Genomic DNA, 22800 nt, shown 5'->3' on the forward strand with positions numbered 1-22800 from the left:
TTTTTTTTTTTTTTTTTTTTTTTGTCAATCGTCGTATGAAGGATGAAAGTAACACCAATAGTATTGTGGAAGGGGATAGATTCTACTAATGTCAATTTCGAAAATCTTGTGCATGTTGGGATGAATGGACGACAAATTGAGCTAAAGATGGACCGTAAATAAAAAAGAACAATTAAATAACAATTGACCACTGGAATCTTGCAATTTGGATATAATTTTCATAAGAAGCATGCAAGTGAAGATAAAAACGTGTGAAAAAGACCCATGTTAGCCTGTAGTGATAGTCTTCGCTCTTGGACATGTTACACAAGATGTACGAGAATGTTAGGTCATAAAATGATACCAAGAAGCACTTACAGATAAATGGGTAACATTGTCATGTCAAAATCCTTTATCGGGAATTATCTTACTCGGATTTTGATTCCACGATCTAACAAGTTTTGGCTCTCAAACGGGAGCTGGATCAGGATTTTCTTAGAAAAGTAGAGTGGAAAGGAAAGAAAAGATTCTCGATCGATAGGGAGATAAACGAGAGATGCAACGGAATTAAGTGTTGTAAAAGATGCATGGGATGTCGAGGTCATCAAGTAATGAAGATGGATTATAAATTATAGTTTGACTTTTATACATAAGACGAGTTTGAATTAATATTATACGAAATTTTGAAACTATAATGATTGAAAAATTGGGGATGTGATTAATGATGCTTCAAAAAGTAATAATGTAAATATAGTAATGTATTTATTTAATGCATGAAAATAACACTTCCAAAAAAATGTCTTTTTTAATGACAAAAATCATTTATTATCTAAATTTGATTTTATATATATATATATATATATTTTTTTTTTTAATATTATTTTTCTTCCAAATTAATTATTGGTAAATATATATTTTCACGAATTATTGTCGGCATTTATTGTAAAAGAAGTGCCATGGAGGATGGTGGGACCCACTAGTGCCTTTTGACTATGTCTTCTTTGCTGACTCATTCCCATTGGTCCAGACAGGAGAGAGGTGAAGTAGGTGCAAAATATAATTGTAGACTGAAAATTGGGACCCACCTTCAACCAGTTATAATGAGACACGTAGACTAATTTGTCTTTACTGTCCATTTACATCATGGGCTGTGGTATGTATAAACATTAGAAAATAAAGTGGTTCACTCAAAATAATTAATTAATATTTAGAGAATATATTAATTATAAAATATATTTTAGATATTCGTAATTATTAATTTTTTTATGATTTAATTAGTAATATATTTTATTTTATTCACAAAATCTACTTAGTTTAGATTTTCTAGGTATCAGTTAATATTGTGAATATAATTGAACATTTCATCTCAATTCTATTTCTCATTTTTAACTCTGTATTGTTTTAATAATATTTTCAGATCTATTCACATTTTTCAGGGGTGGATATTGTATCAAAATTAAAGTAGAACGTGATATCGAGGTACTAGAAATTTTATTTCGAACGTTAAAATAGTAAATAAATGGAAGAACGTTTTCGAGTTGTCTTACCTCACTCGATATCGGGTGCTGAATTTATCTTGAGAAACTCACAATCTTTATTCATATGTAAATAACCCACAAGTAAATTTTCACATTTAATTATTATATAACGCTTTATGTTTCTAATTTTTTTAATATTACGTCATATTTACATTAACAAACTAATTTAATGATTTTATTTTGAATTAAAATATTTGGTTGAAATATATCCACTTGTCAATGTTAAAGAATAAAAACTCAATTAAAAAACATTTGGGACCAACTTTTATATTAAAAGCCAAAAACAATAAAGGTAGTGACAAATTGTTATATTACGTGTAATATAAAAATATTTTTGGAATAAATTTGATTTAGAGACAATAATTTGATAATCTAAAGGAAATTAAAAATGGTTAAAAGACCGTTTTGGCCTTCTATTATGTAATATCGTGATTGTGGATAAGGCGTCAGCTACAACTGGTTTGTTGTATTTAAAATTTATAAGGGTGTGAAAACCTTCTCCTAACAGACGCGTTTTAAAGCTTTGAGGGGAAGCCCGAAAGGTAAAACTTAAAGAGGACAATATTTGAGGATTTGGGTAGGGTCGAGGTACAGGATACGATCCTCATTTTCATCTCAATTAAGCTAACGTAGTGAAATCTTTCCTTACTCCCTCCTTCGTTTTATGTTTAAACAGGGATTCTACACCGTGTTTAAGCTGAATCTCAATAGAATTCTGGCCCATAGTTTAAACGATGGAACCCGTTTCTTCTCGTTTTATATAATAACATGAATGACAAAAAAGAAAGAAATAAAAAGGAAAGTGGGTAGGTATTATAAATATTAGAAGTGAATTTGGCAATGTATGGAATATTCCACCAAATGGTGGGTTTGGGTGTAAAGCTAAAGTGTGGAGACCCCTTCTTTTACAAAGCTGTCGGCTTGTTTTTAATAAAGCCATTACCCACACGGCAAAAGCCCCTTTCAAACATAAATAATAAATATAATATTTATATATTTTTTTTTCTTTTGTTTAAATATTTTTTAGAAATTAAATTAAAAGTAAGACTAATAAATGACCATTTCAAAATTTAAAATTACTATTATTACTTTTAAATGTTTATTTTAGTCTTTGTTTCATTAAATTTTAAAATTATTATCTAATACCAATATCCTTTCAAAGTTTTATGAACATAGAGCCCAAAAGTGCATTACTTACGGATTCAACATTTTCGTACACATCAATTCTATAGCATTTTTAGGAACATAGAGCTCCAAACGTGTATTATCTAGAGATGCATCAATTTCATACACATCGATCTTGGATTAGTTTTAGGAATATAAGTTCAAACGTGCATCATTTAGGGGTGCATCACTTTCATACACATCGATCATGTATCACTTTTAGGAACATAGAGCCTAAACGTGCATCATTTAGAGATTCATCACTTTCATACACATCGACCCTATATCACTTTTAGGCCACATAGAGCCCAAACGTGCATCATTTAGAGATTCATCACTTTCATACACATCGATCCTATATCACTTTTAGGCCACATAGAGCCCAAACGTGCATCATTTAGAGATTCATCACTTTCATACACATCGACCATATATCACTTTTAGGCCACACAAAGCCCAAACGTGCATCATTTCGAGATGCATCACTTCCATACACATCGACCTTATATCACTCTTAGAACATAGAGCCCAAATGTGTATCATTTTGAAATTCATCACTTTCATACACATCGACCCTATATAACTTTTAGGCTACACAGAGCCCAAACGTGCATCATTTCGAGACGCATCACTCTCATACACATCGATCCTATATCACTTTTACGCCACACAGAGCCCAAACGTGCATCATTTCGAGACGCTCACTCTCATACACATCGATCCTATATCACTTTTAGGCCACACAAAACCCAAACGTGCATCATTTTGAGATGCATCACTTCCATACACATTGACCCTATATCACTTTTAGGCCACATAAAGCCCAAACCTGCATCATTTCGAGATGCATCACTTTCATACACATCGACCTTATATCACTTTTAGGAACACAAAATCCAAACGTGCATCATCTAGAGATACATCACTTTCATACACATCGACGCTTATATCTATTTTAAGAACACAGTGTCCAAACATGTAGCATACGACTAAATTTCGAGATATTACAAACGGAATAATCAAACTCAACCTACTTTCAGCATCGTGTGAAGACATATAATAGCTTTTAAAATAGGCATCAATACTTTTCATTAAAAAAGTATATATCATTCCAATGCATAATGAAAGTCTCTTTCTCTCTCTTTTTCAATTTTTTTTTATATAATTCTCACAACAAGTCAACCCAAAATGTTTAATGATTAGTACGGATCTCCTGAAATGAAAAATTATTCTTATTCGGGGCATTTTGGTCATTTACTAAATCTTAGGTTTTTATATTTTTTCAACAATAAAGATATATTTTATTATTTAATATTAAAATTTTCCATTTCTGTTCCTAATCTTACAGCCTTTTTCAACTAGTCTCGTGGGCCCAGCCGCCAAGCCCATTGGGAAAGCCCATTGGGAAAGCCCATTGGGCCACTGCCCATCACAGAGGGACCATGGTTGTAGGGTTGGTTCTATCCAAACCTATCGAAACAAATAAATGAATAAAAAAGAACAAATGGAGAGGAGAGTTTCTTAGAATAGAAGAAACGAACAAACTTAAGCACTATATTTTTCAATAATAGACCTAAACCCTAAACCCTAAACCCTAAACCCTAAACCCTGAACGAGTTAATAACTTTTGTTTCCTAAGTCACCTTCTCTATTCATTGCAGGTTGGTTATTCGTCAGCACGGGTTTAGCTTACGGTGTTTTTGGAAGCTCTTGTCCAAATGAGTATTTTACAGAGAGCGACAAGGAATTCCATTAATAACAGGCCGTTTTGATTATTTGGAACAACTCGATGAATTTAGTAGATCTTTTTAGGAGGAACAAATGACTATCGATAAAACTTATCCTATTTTTACAGTGCGATGGTTGGCTGTTCACGGACTAGCTGTACCTATCGTTTCTTTTTTAGGGTCAATATCAGCAATGCAGTTCATCCAACGATAAACCTAATCCGAATTATAGAGCTATGACACAATCAAATCCGAACGAACAAAATATTGAATTGAATCGTACCAGTCTTTACTGGAAGTTGTTTATTGACTCATACGGTTAAAGACCGGTATAAATAGAGGATCTAACCATATAAACAAGGTAACATAAACTCCCTTGTTTTCAATTTTATACTACTTCGATCCAATAATGACTTAGTATTAGAGCGTGTGGGGCTTAGTGTCACAATCGCAATGTTCTTGGCAGCGGATTGGAGATTGTGCAGCATTAAGTGAGTCGAGCCAATTTAGAATCACGTCGTCTACAGCCCGATGACGTATGCTCAAACTTCTAGCCCCGTTTTGAGAGGAAAGTTTTAGAAAACGGGGCAGAGAGATTTTCAAAAGATAGTTTGAAAGCAATTTTTAGGCTATAAGCGAAAAAAACTACCTCAATGACTTAGCATATATATATTTGGAGAATTTGACAACTAATCACATCACCTCTAGTACATTTTGAGGCAATTCCAATCTCGCAAGCCTAGACATAGTTTCATCGAACAGTCATATAAAATCCAAGTAAGGAGAATTGATTGACAAGTCGCACCCCCTATAATACATTTTAAGGCAATTCATATATGGTAACCCTAGACATGGTTTCATCGAACAGTCATACAAACAGAAATCAAATAAAGGGTTTAGCATGGCAAAACGCCCTAGACGAGCATGACTATGACACCTAGCACTACTCGAATGTGAGTTTTAACGTTGCGAGTCTACCCGGGTGTCGCTGATGAAGTCCGAAAGGAAGCTACTACATCAAGACAATTTGTTTCCATGGTTTGTTTAAACATCTTGATATTTTGAAGGGAGCTGATAAGAGAATTACACTTTGAATGCAACTTAAAAGACCGCATAAACATTAAAAGTGTCAAATTCAAGCCCAAAAAGTGGACAGAGCTTTCTCAGTATATGTTCTTATCACAATATCAATCAATCAAATGGTTAAAAGAGAAGTAAACAATATGAAACAACAGAATTTGAAGACAGAAGCATTTAGTGGAACTCCATGAAATGAGAATGAAAATCAAAGGGTGGCATTGAAGGGAACTTGAGCCTTTGAGATCCAATCTTTACCATCAATGAAAGAGGAAACAGTGAATTTCTTGGCAGTTTTGGTGTCAATATTCTTCAAACCTTTCCATTTGACTCTGTTGGCTGTGGAAGAACCAGGGCCTTTGTTTTGAAACTCAGCATAGAAAATGGTGTCTGGTGCTGATGTTCCAACCCATGGCAGCCACCCAGTTGGGTGAATCAAGCTACCGAAATTGTTCTGCATAAACACGGTCGTCGAGTAGTTCTTCCATGGACGACCGAGGTAAGTTTGGGTAGTTTTTAAGTTTTCGAACGGTTGGATTGAAGAGTGTTGTATTGAAATGCCAGTGTGTTGATTAGGATCAAACCGGCCTTGAGCAGTGATTGTGTTCTTTTGGCCTAAAAGAGGTAACTTTGGTGCAATTTTGCAGTTTTGTAGGACTACTGCTGAGTTTCCAAAGATGAAATCGACCGTGCCATAAACCTTGCAGTCACGGTAGAATTGACGGTTCGAGTGTGCATAGAGAGTGTCTTGGTATGCATTCATTTGGCAGCGGTAGAAGATCGATTGGTCCGACGTCGACATCAGAGCAACCGCTTGGTGTTTGCTTGGCCCAGCCGTGTTCTCAAATCCCATGTCTATGGCAATGAAGCCTTTTCCCTTTGCAGCTGCACAAAAAAACACAAAACATTGTTAGATACTAAGCTTGTTAGGAATCACGACTCTCCACACAGGTATGATATTGTCCACTTTGAGCCTAAGCTTTAGCTTTACTTTAAGTTTCCCTCATACCAATGCTCCCCTCGAACAAAGTATACCATAGAGCCTCCCCTAAGTTCTATGTACCTATCGAACAGCTTCTCCTTAATCAAGGCTCAACTCCTTTTCTAGAGTTCTCAAACAAAGTACACCCTTTGTTCGACACATTAGTCACTTTTGACTACACCTTCAAGGTGCACAATTCTTTGTTCGACATTTGAAGATTCTATTGACATAGCTAAGTTAAGGGCATAGCTTTGATACCATGTTAGGAATCACGACCCTCCACAATGGTATGATATTGTCCACTTTAAGCATAAGCTCTCGTGACTTTACTTTGGGCTTCCCCAAAAGACCTCGTACCAATGAAGATGTATTCCTTACTTATAAACCCATGATCATTCCCTAAATTAGTCAATGTAGCGTAGAAAATGTTACCAAATGTTGCAGTAGAAAATGTTGGCGTCCCATCTATGAAGTTGAGCTTGCCAGTTACAGTGGTTGAAGTCATTCCATCGCCAATCATCACTACATTCCATTTGTTCTTCACAACTTCAACATTCTCCTTGTAAACTCCTTTCTTCACATAGATCACAGTTCTCTTCTTGCTCTTATCACGAACAGCCTTGAGAGCTTCAGTGATTGTTTTGTACTTCCCCGATTTGTCTTTCGCTACGACGATGTCGGCCTGCTTACGGAGATCCTTTTGAGCTAGCTTCCGGAGTATCGGGCGCGCCCAATCTCCATTGCTATGTCGATCTTCATAACTCATCAATCGTCGTAGACTGAAAGAATCCGTTAGCTTCGAAAAGAAGGACACAATGGCAAGGCCATTGCTGGTCATTTCAGTAGAGTTCTTCAAGTAATTTGCAATGACATTCATCAAAGCGAGATCGACTTCCTCGAGCCCGTCGATGCAAGTTTGCTGATAAGTAGCTGCTGAACTTAGCCATGTTTTCAAATCATCCACAGCTTTCAGCATTGTAATCTCACTTGATGATAATGAATCATTTAGATGATCCATTGCCAAGTCCAAAAGTTCATGACAACCTCTCAAAGCTAATATGGTCTTATTATCAGTTGAATTGGTAATGGCATGCTCCAAAAGGTAATCAGCCACTCGCGACAGTTCACTAAGCGCGAGTTGAACCGAAAACTTGGCTATTTGACCAGGGTCGAGGTGGCTCGAGTTAGCTAAAGGACCAAAAGCATTGTTACAAGTATCGGGATACAAAGTCTCATCACAAACTGCTTTTATCGAAGTTGAAAGAGCCTCATTGTGATTGTCACTCTCGTCGTTCTTGGAACTATTTCTAGTCCCGAACACAACAGCAACAACAACACCAACAAGAACAACAGAGGACAAGACAATGACAATAACCCTCTTCCGAGTTCTCCGGCTAGCGTCGAGCCTCATTTGATCGGATTCATCGACCTTACCGTAAGGTCTGAGGAGAGACATGTTGTTGCTGCTGTTGCTGCTGCTATTTCCTCGAGTTGTTGTATGGATTAAACGCTTTTGGTAAGATGGGAAGGTGGGGATTTTGTAGAACAATATATAGAGAGAGAGCAAATTTGAGTGAAGAACTTAACACGGTTTGACGTGCAAGGCACTAGAGCATTGCAATGGCTATGCTTAATTTGTCTTGTTTGTAGTTTCAAAGTTCATACACGGTTTAGAGAACTGCATCTCACGTTGCAGCATGATATCAATGAACCTAATAATTTGTTCATTTTTTTTCCCTTCGCATCATAATTATAATATATATATATACAAATCTTCTTCTCTGTCGTTCTCTCTCTCTCCCCCAAAATTTGTTCAAATTTTTTCTTCGTTAATAGCTCAAGCTACCGCTAGAAGATGTTGTTATCTCTTAGCTTTTCCTTTTGGGCACTAGCAAATATTGTCTTCTCTAGACTTTCCCTTCCGAACTTCTCTTCAAAGTTTTTAAAACGTGTATGGTAGGGAAAGGTTTCCATACCTTAATTGTTCTCTCTAAACTTTCCCTTCCGGGCTTTCCTCTCAAAGTTTTTAAAACGTGTCTACTAGGAAGAGGTTTCCACACCTTAATTGTCCTCTCTAGACTTTCCCTTTCGGGGTTCCCTTCAAAGTTTTTAAAACGTGTCTGCTAGGAAGAAGTTTTCACGTCTTAACGTGGGATCTCACACTGAACTTGTCATTGACTTCTTGCTTTCAGCAATGGGCTAATTTCCACCGATATTGAATGATTAGTATTATAAAAATAAATAAATAAATAAATAAATAAATAATAAAAAAAGTCAGAAGAAGAACTTGAAATGAAATTATAACCGAGGGAGGAAGTAATGCAGAATTAAAAATCAGCTAAACAAAGCACTGGTCAACCTTTAGTGTTTGTTTTGTAGGGGTGGTGGGTGTCACGAAATAATTAAAATTTTATATGCTAATTCAAAATATACAAAAATAAAGATTATGGAGGAAAGGTTGATTTATTATATAGCAAATTGATGATTAATGGATTTTATGTTCATAGTTCTAAATAAACAATTGAGACAAATAGTTTAGAACTTTGGAATGGTAAAGGGATATATCAGAAGGGGCCACGAGTAAGAGGCTTTGCTCCTATGAATCTAACACGGTCTTCCATGGAAAAAAGTAATAATAAGAAAATGAGAGTAATCCACGTTTATAGCGAGTTGTATGTACTAATTAGAATCTTTTTTCTAGTACATCATGAATTTATCTCGAACAATAATCTTATTGAAAGCTTGTAACAGATTGTCAAACAAAAGTTGATAGAAAAAAAGAAAAGAGGTATTACTTACAAAACATCTGCTAATAGAATCAAAAAAACGTACCCAAAGCACCCACACCCACCCGAACGCCCAAACCTTGGAGACATTAAGAGTTTTTGGTATTACGCTGAACTTGAATAGTAGTTCTTGTAAAAAGCTTGGAAGTATAAGTTTCAAGGCAGTTTAATTTAAATTTTCTTCCTTTTCATTCCTCGACTATTTAAGCCAAGAATATGACATGGGTGGCGACGACATTCGAAAGGATCAAGCCACTGTATTTTCTCGACTCGAATCAATTCAAACAACCAACTCGGAATCTGCCAACATCAAACTTCTTGTTCTGAACATATCATTTCAATAAAACGGGAAAGGGGGAAAAAAGATTAGGAGAAGAAAAATCAAGAGATGGAAAGATGACATACGGTTTTGTTTATATACTGCAATGTTGATATGAGGAGAAATGTGAAGAACAGTAAATATCAAGCAAGGTTTCTATAAATTTAACTTAGAAACAGAGGAATTTCTTTATAGCAACGCTCAAACAGGCTACTAAGTCCAAAATTCAGGGTTGATTTCAGTAAGACATTAACATAACCAAAAAAAGAAACAGGGGACCTCGAGAAATCTAATAAATAAAAGAGAGTACAGAGGATCGATATTACGTTATATGGGACTCATTTTTTGCCACCTCCGGAAACATTGAATTTGAAGAATATAATGTCTCCATCTTGGACCACGTAAGTCTTTCCCTCTTGTTTGTATTTTCCAGCAGCCTGTAAAAGAAGGATGAGAGGTAAAAGAGTTTTAGTCCCCGTGCTACAAATAAAATAACAAGGGATATGTCATCGGGCCGGTAGCTAGGATTGGAACATATTTAGATCAGAGACGGAGTCCTAATACAATTTCAATGCAGATGAACTGAACAACAAGCTTAATTGATTAAAATATCATACACCCTCGATCAAGAGATCAAAAGTTTGAATCAACCACCATATTTTAACTCAAAACAAAGAAGAAAAATAAGTATAAAAATGATAATGCTGCATCTTGTAGGTTGTTAAATATGGAAATAATTTGTGGATGATTAATTATATTTTTATAATATTCTCAATTATCAGAAACGGGTTTAAAATTAACGCTTTTCTTAAATCCAAATTCTAATACAGCAAGAATCACGATTGAATATATATACCTTGACTGCCGTCTCGCTGCCAAGTTCCTTGAGATCCTCAAATTTCATAACCTAAAACCAACATAAAAATTAGGATAACATCCTACAAAAATTTCAAGATTATAAAAAAATGATAATAATAAAATATCAAAAGCCAACATAAGCATGAAAAAGGTCAAAAGGCCTAATCGATCTAACAATCACTCGGCCTAAACATGAGGGCTCTGTTTACTGACGGACTGCAACTAAAATTGTTTAAATATAAACTTATGAAAGGCTCAGAATAACCTCAGCACAAATGAAGCCTTTCTCAAAATCAGTATGAATTGTTCCTGCAGCTTGAGGAGCCTTTGTCTGTCGTCTAATTTGCCAGCATTTCACCTGCAAAGGTACACATATATTCATCATTGGATCAAGCCAACAGTTACAACAGTAATAAATAGGAGACTTAGACAGCAAACAATCACAATTTCAGACATTTGCAAAAATCAAAGGAAACAAACTGAAGGTATTCTACATTGAATATATTGAAGAAATTTAATAAATAGTAAATACGACCATTAATGGGGAGTAACTTGGGAAGTGCTAAATCTAAATCAAAACTGAATGGGTATAGTTTTTAGTTTTAAGTTCTGGAAATGAATTATGGTTAAATTAGTATTTCGACCAAATTAAATAGAACAAAAAAAAAATAGTCAAATTCGATTGAAGTTTCTGAATTGTGATTACAATTTGGACGCTGAGAAAACTAGTTAAAAGGAAAAGGTGAGATGTGAAAACAAGTACAGAAACATAGAACTCATCCAGTGTTAGACGAACTGAACAAATCGGGGTTAATTGAATTAGATCTTTCAAAACTTTTGGTTTGGTTGTCTATTTCATTCTATATAAGGAACCAATCATTTCAGTAAATACATTTCCAAAACTGACAGAATCTATAGTTTTTATTACTAGGATTTAGCTAGTCCTAGTTATGACTTTGGAAACTCATTTGAAAGGCGTGGGAGAGTACATCATAAAATAAATACGATATATCATAACTCATTACTACCATCCCATAAATTTCCAAAACTGACAGAATATATCTAGTTTTCATCCCTAGGAATTAGTTAGTCCTAGTTATAAACTTGGAAACTCATTTGAAAGGTGTGGGAGACAACTACATCATAAAATAAATACCATACATCATAACTCATTACTACCATCCCTCTACTTGACCAGAGTTATTATTATAGAAATCATGCTTTCGTTAAGAATAAATGAAAGGATGCAAATTGGGGCATACAAAAATAATGCCCAAAAAGCGGAAGCCCAAAAAGCGGAAGCCCAAAACAGCACCTAAACACCTAACAAGATAAAAAAAAAATGTCCCCAATCTAAAATAATAAGACCAAGAGGATAACTACAGAAGTTTTTTGAAGTAGATAAGAGAAGCATTAAACTTGGCAAGGGACCACACCTCTTCCAATGACCTCTCAACCCCTCACTCATTTCTCTCTAGCGGCTGCATAAAATAGATAGAAAGAAAATAACAGCCAGCCAAAGGATACAACCCTAATTTCAGAAGGCAGATAGAGTAAGACCTCCTCCACCATTAGATGACCATCATATTATCAATCATGCACACACCAAATGTCCCCGAAAAGGAGTTTTAATCGAGAGTGCCAGCTTGCATCTCAATCCTCAGGTGCCTCCCTGCAAAGAATACACTACTACAGCCAAAGCAAGCAAAAATAAGATGTGTTTTAAACGCGGTCCATAGGGTTAACAGTCCCATGTAAAGCCAGACAAGCAAAGAGACTTATATCTTCCATAACAAGGAAAATATAGGGTTTCTATGTGTTTCTATGGGCACCAAAGAGGAGGAGGTAAGAACGACAAGAAAATTCATTAGAGAAATCGGGCGTCCAAAAACGAATATCTCCACTACCCAAACAAAGATGCACCTCTACCAAAACTTCCCTATCTGATAGGGGGTAGTGAAAATCAAAGTTAAAAATAAGAAATGATTAAAGATACAGATGTAGACCTAATGAGGAAAGCTTACCGAAGGATAAATTTAACCCTGTACAAGATCAGAAATAAATAATTTCCATAATTTGGATAACTAAAATGCCGTCATATTCAGCAGAGAGAATGCAGGCTTCTTTAGCGTTTACTCCTATGGCTCTAATATCATACTAACTACCAATCCTCAGAAAACAATTTAACAGGCATCAAAGGCAAGAAACGGTTAAAATATACGTATTAGAACAACTATTGATATGTAAAAGAATAAAGTGCATATATACATGTAAATAATTATGATACGCATTTACCTCATCAGGACCAGCAGTGAAGAAGTATATGAGATTGATTGCCGAGAAACCAGTCTTTATGATCTTTGGAAGGCCACTGTAACAAAGTTAACCATTTTATGTATCAAATTATTATTATATATTGTGAAGCTTCAAAATTGTTGTGAAAGTAACACTGTTTAGTCATATGGTTGGGTAGGCTTTTCTTTCTCCTTCCTCAATTACATTCTTGTTGGCATGGATCTTCACATTACATACCAACATAATATGTATGTGGAAAAGCAATTTAACTAGAGTAGATGAGTTAGTTTGAAAATAAACATTCACTGCAGCATGAACTAGAACCAGTAGTACTTTTCCATGCATGCCAATCAAGTACACGATTGAATATATTTGTGTACTTCATCCATCAAACAAGATATCTATGTTTTTATGCTTTTATTAGGGAATCAGCTATATCTTGTAATTTAAAGGCCATATCTACGCTAGCCTACAACTTGGAGGTTTTTTTCTTTTACATATATTTTTTCTAGAAACAAGAAAATTGACAGCTCATCTTGTTCCTTGAAAAAAAAAAAAAAAAAACAAGGCATTTGACACCGGGTATTATTTTTTGTAATTCAATAATTCATTACATAACATTTAATAATTATTGAATATACATTTATAAAATATTAAGGTCAATGCCATGCTTGTAACTATAGAACTAAATTATTTTATTTCTTGCAACTCCTTTATCTTTTATTTTAACCCCTCAAGTCCTTAGTACTACAAAAGCCAAGACTGGAAACTCACCTTTGAACCTTGTTCTCTTCACAATACTTTTCTACTTCATCTGGGGATGACATATCCGCAAGATTTCTTTCTAACACACCACTGAAAGGAATAATTGTTTCACCACCGTGTTCCTGCACCCTGTTTTTAGGAAAGGATTGCTTGATTATTTGTAACAAGCAAATTCCAGTTGAACTTTGAAGACCGTTAAAATTTAATTGCAAATAGCTTCATCATGGGAGGAGAGAAGATTGAAGCAATCAAATGTACATGAACATAAACCAAGATTGCTTTCGTATACAATCCAATCCATAAATAGCACATGTTTTTTTTTTGTTTTAATAAATAAATAGAAAATGTATTGGATGATGGATAATTAATTAAAAAAAGTAAATCTTTAAATAGAACAGGAAAAAGAACTTCTAGTTATAGAATACAAAAAAAAAATAAAAAATGATAAGCATAATATTGAGCAAGTGAACACAAGACACAGCACGTACAAGACTGTTTTATTGGAAGGAGAAATAAAACGATAAAAAGATAATCATATAATATAGACGGAAAACTAATTGGATAAGAAATCCCGCTGATAGAATACCAAGCTTGAAACTGCACAATCAACAAATATAACATTGAGCATATTAAAACTAGACCTAGAACAATATTTTTCTAATCTTGTTGCCAATTATCAGGAAATATCTTGTGCGCACAATGTGCACATTAACGCAGAAAATCAAGCAAATTTCTCCCTAAAAATTAAAGGAAAAATCTTGTTTTTGGATTATAAAGTTTGGGTATAGGTCTGTCTATTTAGTCCCTAGATTTCAAAATCTTACCCTTTCATCCATAAAGTTTAGGAGATAGTTCATTTTAGTACTATGACCCATAGCAACTTAACAGAATAATGACACGACCTATTCTGTAATAAAATATTCACAATCCCCTTCTCCTTCACCATTTTCCTTCTCTTCCAACCCTCTCCCTCTCACGTTTTTCCCTCTCTTCCAGCCCTCATGGTTTTTTTTTTTTTTTTTGTTGAGAAATGACCCTTCAATGTCAGAAGCTCCACATGGACCTCATCATTTTCTTCTTCTTTGTTTCTTCAATGCTTCAATCTTACCCTGTTTCACTTACCCATGACAAAGATCTCTCTTCTCCACTTGGGTTTTGCTAATTGCTCTGTTTTCCAGTTTCCGTCTGGACCTTCCTTTTCTTTTCCCCTCTACCCACATTTCCACATATTTTTTGGAGGTGGGGCATCTGATGCTTATATGGGTTTTCTTATTGCCATTTTCAATAGGACGATCACTTTAATCAAGGCCTCGTTTAGCAATGTACCTAATGTGTTTGCTTAACTAGGATGATGATCGTAACAATGATTTCCATTCATGCCTCGAAGCGAGAGAGAGAACTAAAAGAGAGGGAAATTGGTGCAGAACAAAAGGATATGTGAAGGCGACGTCATGGGTTTCACCATTATTGAACATTGCTCGCTGGAGAGGAGACAGCTAAAGGGGAGGGGGAGAGGGAAAGTGGGGAGGAGCGAGAGTGAAAGAGAGTTTTTTCCATTCATACCTCGAAGCGAGAGAGAGAGAGGAGAGCTGGAAGAGAGGGAAGATGGTGCAGGACGAAAGGAGATGTGAAGGCGACGTCATGGGTTTCACCATTATTGAACATGCTCACTGGAGATGAGAGAGTTAAAGGGGAGGGGGCGATGGAGGGGGAGAGGGGAAGTGGGGAGGAGCGAGAGTGAAAGAGAGAGTTGTTTTCATTCATGCCTCGAAGCAAGAGAGAACTAGAAGAGAGAGAAAATGGTGCAGGACAAAAGAATATATGAAGGCGACGTCATGGGTTTCACCATTATTGAACGTTGCTTGCGGAAGATGAGAGAGCTAAAGGGGAGGGGGCAATGGAGGTGGGAGAAGGGAAGTGAGGAGGAGCGAGAGTGAAAGAGAGTTTTTTCTTTTCGTTTCTTTTAAATAGTCAAGCCACTTATTTTATTATAAAATATGTCATTTCACTCTCCTGTTAAGTTGACTATCACTCATATGACTAAAATAAACTATTTCCTAAACCTTAGGGATGAAAGTTTAAGCTTTTGAAACTGAAGTACTAAATAGACCTGTTACTCAAATCTCGAGAACCAAAAAGATAATTTTTTCTACGATAAGTTTATGTAACAGTCCAAATATTTTCATGCATAAAAACAAAGACACACAACGAGGCTGATAGTAGGAAATGAGAAAGGATATATAAAGCGAAATATAGATTACGAACCAGGCATGAATCTTGGGGAGAAATTTATTCTTTTTTCTTTGGTAATCTCTCTCTGTCATGTTAACCTATAAAATGTAAATATGAGCACAATAGAAATATCATTCAGGTCAAATAAAAAAAAGTTAGGAGAAATTATAGAAGTAGAAAACAGATCGTGCACAAGTTTATCAATAAGTTATGCTGTGGACAACTACTGAATATTCAATCAGAAAAAAACAATTATTTTCACAGGTCCTTAATTGACTTCAGACATAAAAAATCGAGCAACTATCTAATTGCATTGTAGTCATCTCATCCAATATTATTGGTTTAGAAGGTTCAACCTCGTGACAAAAATAAAATTTGATCTGGCACAGAAGACTTTATGTCTTGTATCATGCAGTTGGATTTGAAGGGATAGGCTTTATTTTATGGAATTTCTATGATCTGCTCATCAATTTCATATTCTATTTGGGTTGTCTGATCCATCCACGTCTTGAAGTATCTGTTACTCTTTAAAGAAATATTGCAGTATCTTAGAAACAACTTTAAAGTTAATCTAAGAAATCTAATCTCAAAAAAAGGTGGACAACCGAATAAATAATTGATAGAAGGCATTGTCATCTACCAGCCATTGATAATAATAATATGGCCATTAATTCCCCAAAATAAAATAATAATGATAATAAAGAAAACAGAGAGAAATATTTGGTAAAAATAAGGTGACTTAGCTAAATCTATTGGCTCGTAAGGATTTGATAAATAAGTGGAGATGCATGATATCTACCGGCCATTGCTACTTGGAGGAAGTGGATGATCAAGTCCAAGCTTATCAACCAGCCATTGATAATACTAGAGTAAGCATTTGATACACTCGATCATCCCCTCCTCTAACAAGCAACGAAAACTTTGGCCTCAAGCATTCTACCAAAATCAAAGTTATCCTAGATTCTTAAGATCCAATTAAAATCACTCCTTTTCTTCTCGTGCATTTCCAATCATCCACCATGTCATTAGTTACAAATATAGAATCAATAATTTGTCTATTAGCAATTGATTGAACAAAACAGACAGTAAAAGGCTTGATCAAAAAAGAGAGTAGGAGGAAAAATCATCCCTGTATAACTGCTAATCCTCAGCAAAGACATTGTAAATACCAATCATTAGGTAATGAATGTGAAATCTGAGACTTAAGAAGAATTAGACCACTTGGGAATCAAATCAGTCTTACTAGCTTTAGTATGTTGAACCCAGTCTGAAAAAGAATCATGAAACATCTCTAAAAAATCAAACTTGAAAGTGCTTTTTTGTTTTTAAAGAACTCGGCGCTAAAGTTGTGGGCCTTAAAGCTTTCAAGACTCCATTTGCTTGAAAAGGTCTTACAAGCTGTAAGCTCTTTTGCACAGATAGGCACCAAATCAGATTTCAAGGGAGCACCCCAGATCTGGGTCCTTGAAGAAAATGGTGGCAAAGAAATCAATAAACTCCTTGCATTACAATTCTGTCACAGAAGATTTGCTGTCTGAATGAAGCAAATCTATGAAAGGACCTTAACTCTCACCCCCCTCAAGCCACTTAAACTTGCATTCTCTCCTACAAACGATTACTTAATTAGAAACCACACTGTGAAGCTGACCTTTCAAATCACTTCTAGGCTACTTTTGTTTCTTTAAAAAAAAATTAAAACCACAATTTTAATGAGAAAGATGAAGGAAAACAAATGGCATACAAAAAATATAACCCAACAAAATGAACCACACAAGACAAAAAAAACTTTACAAAATAGGTCTCTGATTGAAAATGTTAAGACCTAAAAGTAACTAAAAAATTCTTAGCAAACATGCAGCCAAAGGGAAGAATGAAACTTGGCTATAAGCTAAACCCACCCTAAAAAAATAGTTGATAGACCTTGGGAGGAAGCCTAAGGGCTTCGCTCTAACAACCTGCTTTATTTTACGAGGATTGAGTGATCTTGGAGGAGGCCCAAACCAAAGGCTTCCCTCTAACAACTTGGCAAGAGACCTAAAGGTTCCTTTTTTAACTTGGCTAAGTCCTCTTTCCTCCTCCACAGCATCCAGCCTTTCAATGACCCTGGAATGGCTAGTCTTTTGAGTTTGAATGTTGCCAAGAGTGATAGTTGATCAACATTTTAAAAGAAAAACAGTGATCTACTTCCACAAAACATATACTTTAAAATTTTGGATATTTACTTGAATAATAAAGACTAAAAGACATCATTAAAAATAAAAAAATAAAAAATAAAAAACAAAAAACAAAGAGACACAAAATTTGGAGAAAGCCGTCCATTCTTGAATCAATACAACAGATGGAAAGAATTGAAAATGATATGTTCAACAAGTAAACAATATATAGACAACAAAGAACCAATAAATATAATATAACAGCAGAGATACTTGTTAACATGATAAGGCTTACCAAATAAACAACAGGCTTGGCCGTGAGCAACTGAAAAGTATTGAGAATCTCAACATCAGCAGCTTTCCAATCACCCAACCGAACATCTTTACCTTCCTCAAGCGATGCCTTGACCTGAAAATGTAATTATACCATCAATTTAGTTCATTGAGCATTAATATTACTGTTTTTGTTCATCAAAGTCAATTAACCTTCAATTAGTGACTTGGTTATAGTAAAGAGTACAAAAAAAGTACATTAGACTAGAAAAGCACATAAAGAAAAAACACATCACAACAAAAACAGAATTCCAAATATGAAAACCACACCTTTAGGCAGCACTCGAGTTCAATCTTCAACTGCTTGTCATTGCTTCTCTTCATGCTCTTCTCAAGATCCTCAATTTTATTTTTCATAAATTCAATATCCTAGGTGGGACATAAAATTTTAGATGAATAAAACAATTTCAGAAGTGCTATCAGGGGTGGAAAATAATGACAATAACAAGTAAAAATGAGTGGAAAAGGCTTTTTTCCACTAAAATGTCCCAAGCCATAAAGCACCTAAGATACCCTGCAAGGTTTACATGTCCAAAATTAAAGAAAGTAAGCTGAACCTCTCCCCTTTCCCTCCTCTAAATATATATATATATATATATATATATTGCAAACATTACAAGAAACAGTTAAACTTTATCATTTAGTGAACTATCAGGCACTGTAACTTTGTATAACTGGATTTAGAGGAGACAAAGTAATTCAAGTATCTTCCAGTTAATGTTAGAGCACACCGAACATATAGATCCGTGGAAAATGTAACGTCAGCCATTCTACTAGGTGATCATATAATAGAAGCAGGACCAAAGATTTAGTTTTACTTTTTAAAAGATCTCATTCTTGAGAGTGCAAAACATTTACTATTCTCAATTTGACATTAAATTGGAAAATTTTGATTATTCAAAATCTTCAACCAGTAAAAGCTACAATCCAACATTGAAATTTAAAAGAGAACCAGAATTGCAAAAATAAGGCAAACCTTCAAACGTAGCTCTTCACTGATAACCTCTAAATCCCTAACAGGATCCACTGTATCGTCAACATGAATAATATCTGCATCCTCAAATGCACCTAGGGAAAGAGAAAGAGAGGGGGGGAGAAGAAGAAGAAGAAGATATAAAATACAGAACATAAGAAAAAGCTTATGGTGCATGAAAATCAAACCAATCCATGGGCCAACATGTGTACTCACAAAAAAAAATTCATTGTTACCAAAAGAAAAAAAAATCATTAAAGGGAAGAGAGAGACGTCATCTAGAATGTTAAACCAATCATTTTAATGTAATCAGTTGAAAGCAAGCAACAAAACTTCAAAGTAGAGGGCACGGTTGATGTGGACATCTTACGTAAAACATGGAAAATGCCGTCAACAGCACGGATGTGCGATAAGAAACTGTTGCCCAACCCTTGTCCTTCATGAGCTCCTCGAACCAGTCCAGCAATGTCATGGATTTCTAGAAATGCCGAAACCTGTACATTAAGATTACTTCAGAATGATGCAACACAAAACTCAAAATTGAAATTTATATTGCCAAAAGTATGATAGAACTACTTTAAAATAAAATAGTATTTTGTTTGTATGATAAATGCTAATAAGCAAGTTTTTCAGATCCCTTTCAAACTGCTGGAACAGAGGGTTGAGAAATCCCAATCTCAGCAAGAAACCCACAAAACTACCTCCAACATTGACTAGGGGTTTTGAAAAGTGCTACTTATTTTGAGCCCTTTTAACAACCTCAAAAAAAACCTTCTCTAGCTTCATCAAGCTTTGAAAGAATCCCAAATTCATAAATCCAAATGAATGCCACTAACTTCAATCCAACCACCATAATGGGGATAGACATGGTTTCTTCATGAAGAGTAGCATCTCATTTTTCATAAGAAAATCAAATCATTAACAGTAACCCAATTTTGGTTCACGAAGAGTAATTGTGACTGAGATCACCCACAAGGAGGCTTCATCCAACTTTTTATGTGAAAAAAATTGACTTTCATTGAGGAAAAAAATGAAAGAATTCACAGGCATACAAAAAAGGAAAAACCCACAAAAAGGAGCCAAATTACAAAAAAGGGCTTGAGCCAAGAGAAATAAGATCAAGCAAATAATCACAAAAGAGCCTAGAAACAAAATTCCAAAGAGAAACAAAGAATACATCAAGAGACCAAACATCGTCATAAGAACTCTGACACTCTCTACACTCTCTACACATTCTATTGTTTTTCCACATGAAATGATCTAGTTCCTATGCCACTCTCTTGCATAGATACAACAAAGCAACCCAAGCACTAAAGATCTTCTAGTCGATATCTGATCAAGGTGTAAACTCTTCCATGCAACACCAGACACATGAAGAACTCCAACCTCTTGGGAATTTTCACCTTCCAAACTGAGGAGAAAATAGAACCACCCATCGATAAAAAGTTCGTTAAGCACTAGAAGAAAGAGCTACAATAAAAACTTGTGGAATGACAAGGACTCCAACAGCGGGAATCCCTCCTCCTGGGCCGAAAACGAAACGGGGAGAGGGAGGATAAGAGAGCCAAGACATCTTATGTTTCCCTATCATAATTTAACATGGTCGAACAAACTAAACAAGGCAGGCAAGTTGGTAACGGAAGAGGTGGAGGTTCTAGGTTTCTATGGAAGTTATTCATCATGCTTAGGAAACTTATCCAACCCCCTTTCTACACCTTCAAAACCCCATATTGCAACATTTTCTTCCCTGTCCATTGACTTTATAGATTCAATAATGAGTCCCATGTATTTTTCATGTCTTTTCCACTGAAAATATGTAAATACTGAACGGACTTCTTTTAAAAATCTATCATTCTTAGGGGCAAGAAGATAGTTTGAAAACAATAATAGAGCTAGAAATGAGATTAAAGTGGATGGGGCAAATCATTTGATGCACCTTAATATCATCAACCGTCAAACACTTTTGCCTTCCTCTAGGGCTACTAGCAAACCTCTTACCATGCTATAGCAAGTCTTCCTATGCATGGGGTTTGTACTTTAGCACTTACATTTCATGTTCCATAAATTTCTGTCAAAACTTTGACACCACAATAAAATCTTATAAAGTGAAAATCCTAATTATAACCATTATAGAAGAATATTTTTTTCACAAAAAAAAAGGTTGAAAAAAAATAATGAAGTCGATGGGACAGTGTATGAAGTGACAAACTTATATCACAACGCTATTAATGGTTGTGCATTTAATTTACTGCTTTGGAGTTCAACATGCATATGGAAAGATAGTATTGAACTGAACATTACTAGCACTTGGATTTCTATACACTTCCAGTTCTACTAGAAATAACCAAATAAAAAATAACTTTCCATCTCTGACTTAAAATGGAACCAATTAAACAGTTTTAACAGCCGATACAACAACAAAAAATATCTAAAGAAATGTTGAGCTATACAAGTGCCTTTGATAATAGCTGTAAAACAGTAAGCAAACCTCGCTTTTCGGTTTGTATAAGTTGCAAAGCCATTCAAACCGCTCATCAGGCACATTTACTCTGGCTTCATTAGGTTCAATGGTGCAAAATGGGAAATTTTCAGCAGGTATGGACAACTTTGTGAGTGTGTTGAAAAGAGTAGATTTGCCAACATTAGGCAATCCAACCTGAAATCTCAAACAAACACCAGTCACTGAATTGTACAGATGGATAACCAACATTGCTATGCCTTCAGAAAATAATGTACATAGTATCAAAAGCCAGGTCCATCCATAATTTTAAGCGCAGAAGTGCAAAATGATGTCAGTTTACAGACCTTCCAAACAAACGCTAAACCAATCAAAACCAAAGTTAATCAATAAATAAAGTCTATAAAGAAAAGAAAAAAAAAAAAAAAAGACAATCAACTTCGTAAACTAAAAAAAAAACTATAAATCAGAAGCGTAATCTTGTAACAGAACAGAAAAATCATAATTAGCACTCGCATCCTGGATTACAAAACCACAGATTCCAACGAGACAATAAACAATCCAGTGGAATTTCATCCTTGGCAATTCCAAGCAACCAATCAATGCATAACTGGGAATCCACGAGGAAATAAACGCTCGAAGTAAGAACCTACAATTCCAATCTTGAGATGGGAAGAAAAACGGCCAAGAATAGGTCGTTCAGCTGGAGCTTCCTTGGATTTCGAAGCTTTCGGAGGCATTGCTGATACTGAGACGAAAGTATATGGTCGTATCGGCTAGCTGAGATTTGGTGCCGGATTCAGAAGGCGCAGTGAGCGGCCGAGAGGGAGGCCTTGTGTCAATTTTGGCAATATTGCCTAAATCCCAACCCAGCCGTTAATAAACCCTAGCAAACTCACACAGCGTTGGCTCAACGCAGCCCCCACTATACAATGTAATTTCAGTAAAACAGGATTCTTTTTTTTTTTTTTTTTTTTTTTTTTTTTCTTTTAAACGAACCAAAAANATTAAAATTTAAAAAAAAAAATTAATCTTATCAAAATTAAATATTTATTTTTGTTATCACTATAATAGTTTAAATACTACTATGTATTTTTTAAAATATTCAATTTCGTCCCGTTTAATTTTTTTATTTTTAAAATACTCGTTTGGTCATATACC

General features: G+C 35.1%; 2 protein-coding genes across 2 annotated transcripts; both read right to left on the reverse strand.

The window, feature by feature from the left end:
• Positions 1-5505: 5505 nt before the first annotated feature.
• On the reverse strand, positions 5506-8144 carry LOC111495161 (probable pectinesterase/pectinesterase inhibitor 46). Its single transcript, XM_023145061.1, has 2 exons — positions 6900-8144; positions 5506-6370 (listed from the first exon to the last, which is right to left on the reverse strand). Exons 1-2 carry the CDS (start codon positions 7921-7923, stop codon positions 5694-5696), a joined length of 1701 nt encoding a protein of 566 aa, XP_023000829.1. The 5' UTR covers positions 7924-8144; the 3' UTR covers positions 5506-5693.
• A 1555-nt stretch (positions 8145-9699) lies between these two features.
• LOC111495281 (obg-like ATPase 1) lies at positions 9700-22522 on the reverse strand. Its single transcript, XM_023145251.1, has 12 exons — positions 22293-22522; positions 21670-21837; positions 19552-19675; positions 19185-19276; positions 18479-18577; positions 18171-18284; positions 15756-15820; positions 13500-13619; positions 12726-12801; positions 10696-10788; positions 10429-10479; positions 9700-10009 (listed from the first exon to the last, which is right to left on the reverse strand). Exons 1-12 carry the CDS (start codon positions 22377-22379, stop codon positions 9911-9913), a joined length of 1188 nt encoding a protein of 395 aa, XP_023001019.1. The 5' UTR covers positions 22380-22522; the 3' UTR covers positions 9700-9910.
• Positions 22523-22800: the final 278 nt, after the last annotated feature.

Source organism: Cucurbita maxima, unplaced genomic scaffold (genome assembly GCF_002738345.1).
Source record: "Cucurbita maxima cultivar Rimu unplaced genomic scaffold, Cmax_1.0 Cma_Scf00021, whole genome shotgun sequence".
In the NCBI taxonomy this organism is placed as follows: domain Eukaryota; kingdom Viridiplantae; phylum Streptophyta; class Magnoliopsida; order Cucurbitales; family Cucurbitaceae; genus Cucurbita; species Cucurbita maxima.

Excerpts from the sequence above, each read along its gene's own strand:
- LOC111495161 (XM_023145061.1), bottom strand. The coding sequence starts at position 7,923 with ATGTCTCTCCTCAGACCTTACGGTAAGGTCGATGAATCCGATCAAATG. Across the intron at positions 6,371-6,899 it reads ATTTTCTACTGCAACATTTG|CTGCAAAGGGAAAAGGCTTC; the intron begins GTAACATTTTCT and ends TTTTTTGTGCAG.
- LOC111495281 (XM_023145251.1), bottom strand. The coding sequence starts at position 22,379 with ATGCCTCCGAAAGCTTCGAAATCCAAGGAAGCTCCAGCTGAACGACCT. Across the intron at positions 18,285-18,478 it reads AACTCGAGTGCTGCCTAAAG|GTCAAGGCATCGCTTGAGGA; the intron begins GTGTGGTTTTCA and ends TTACATTTTCAG. Across the intron at positions 10,480-10,695 it reads AAGGCTTCATTTGTGCTGAG|GTTATGAAATTTGAGGATCT; the intron begins GTTATTCTGAGC and ends TGTTGGTTTTAG.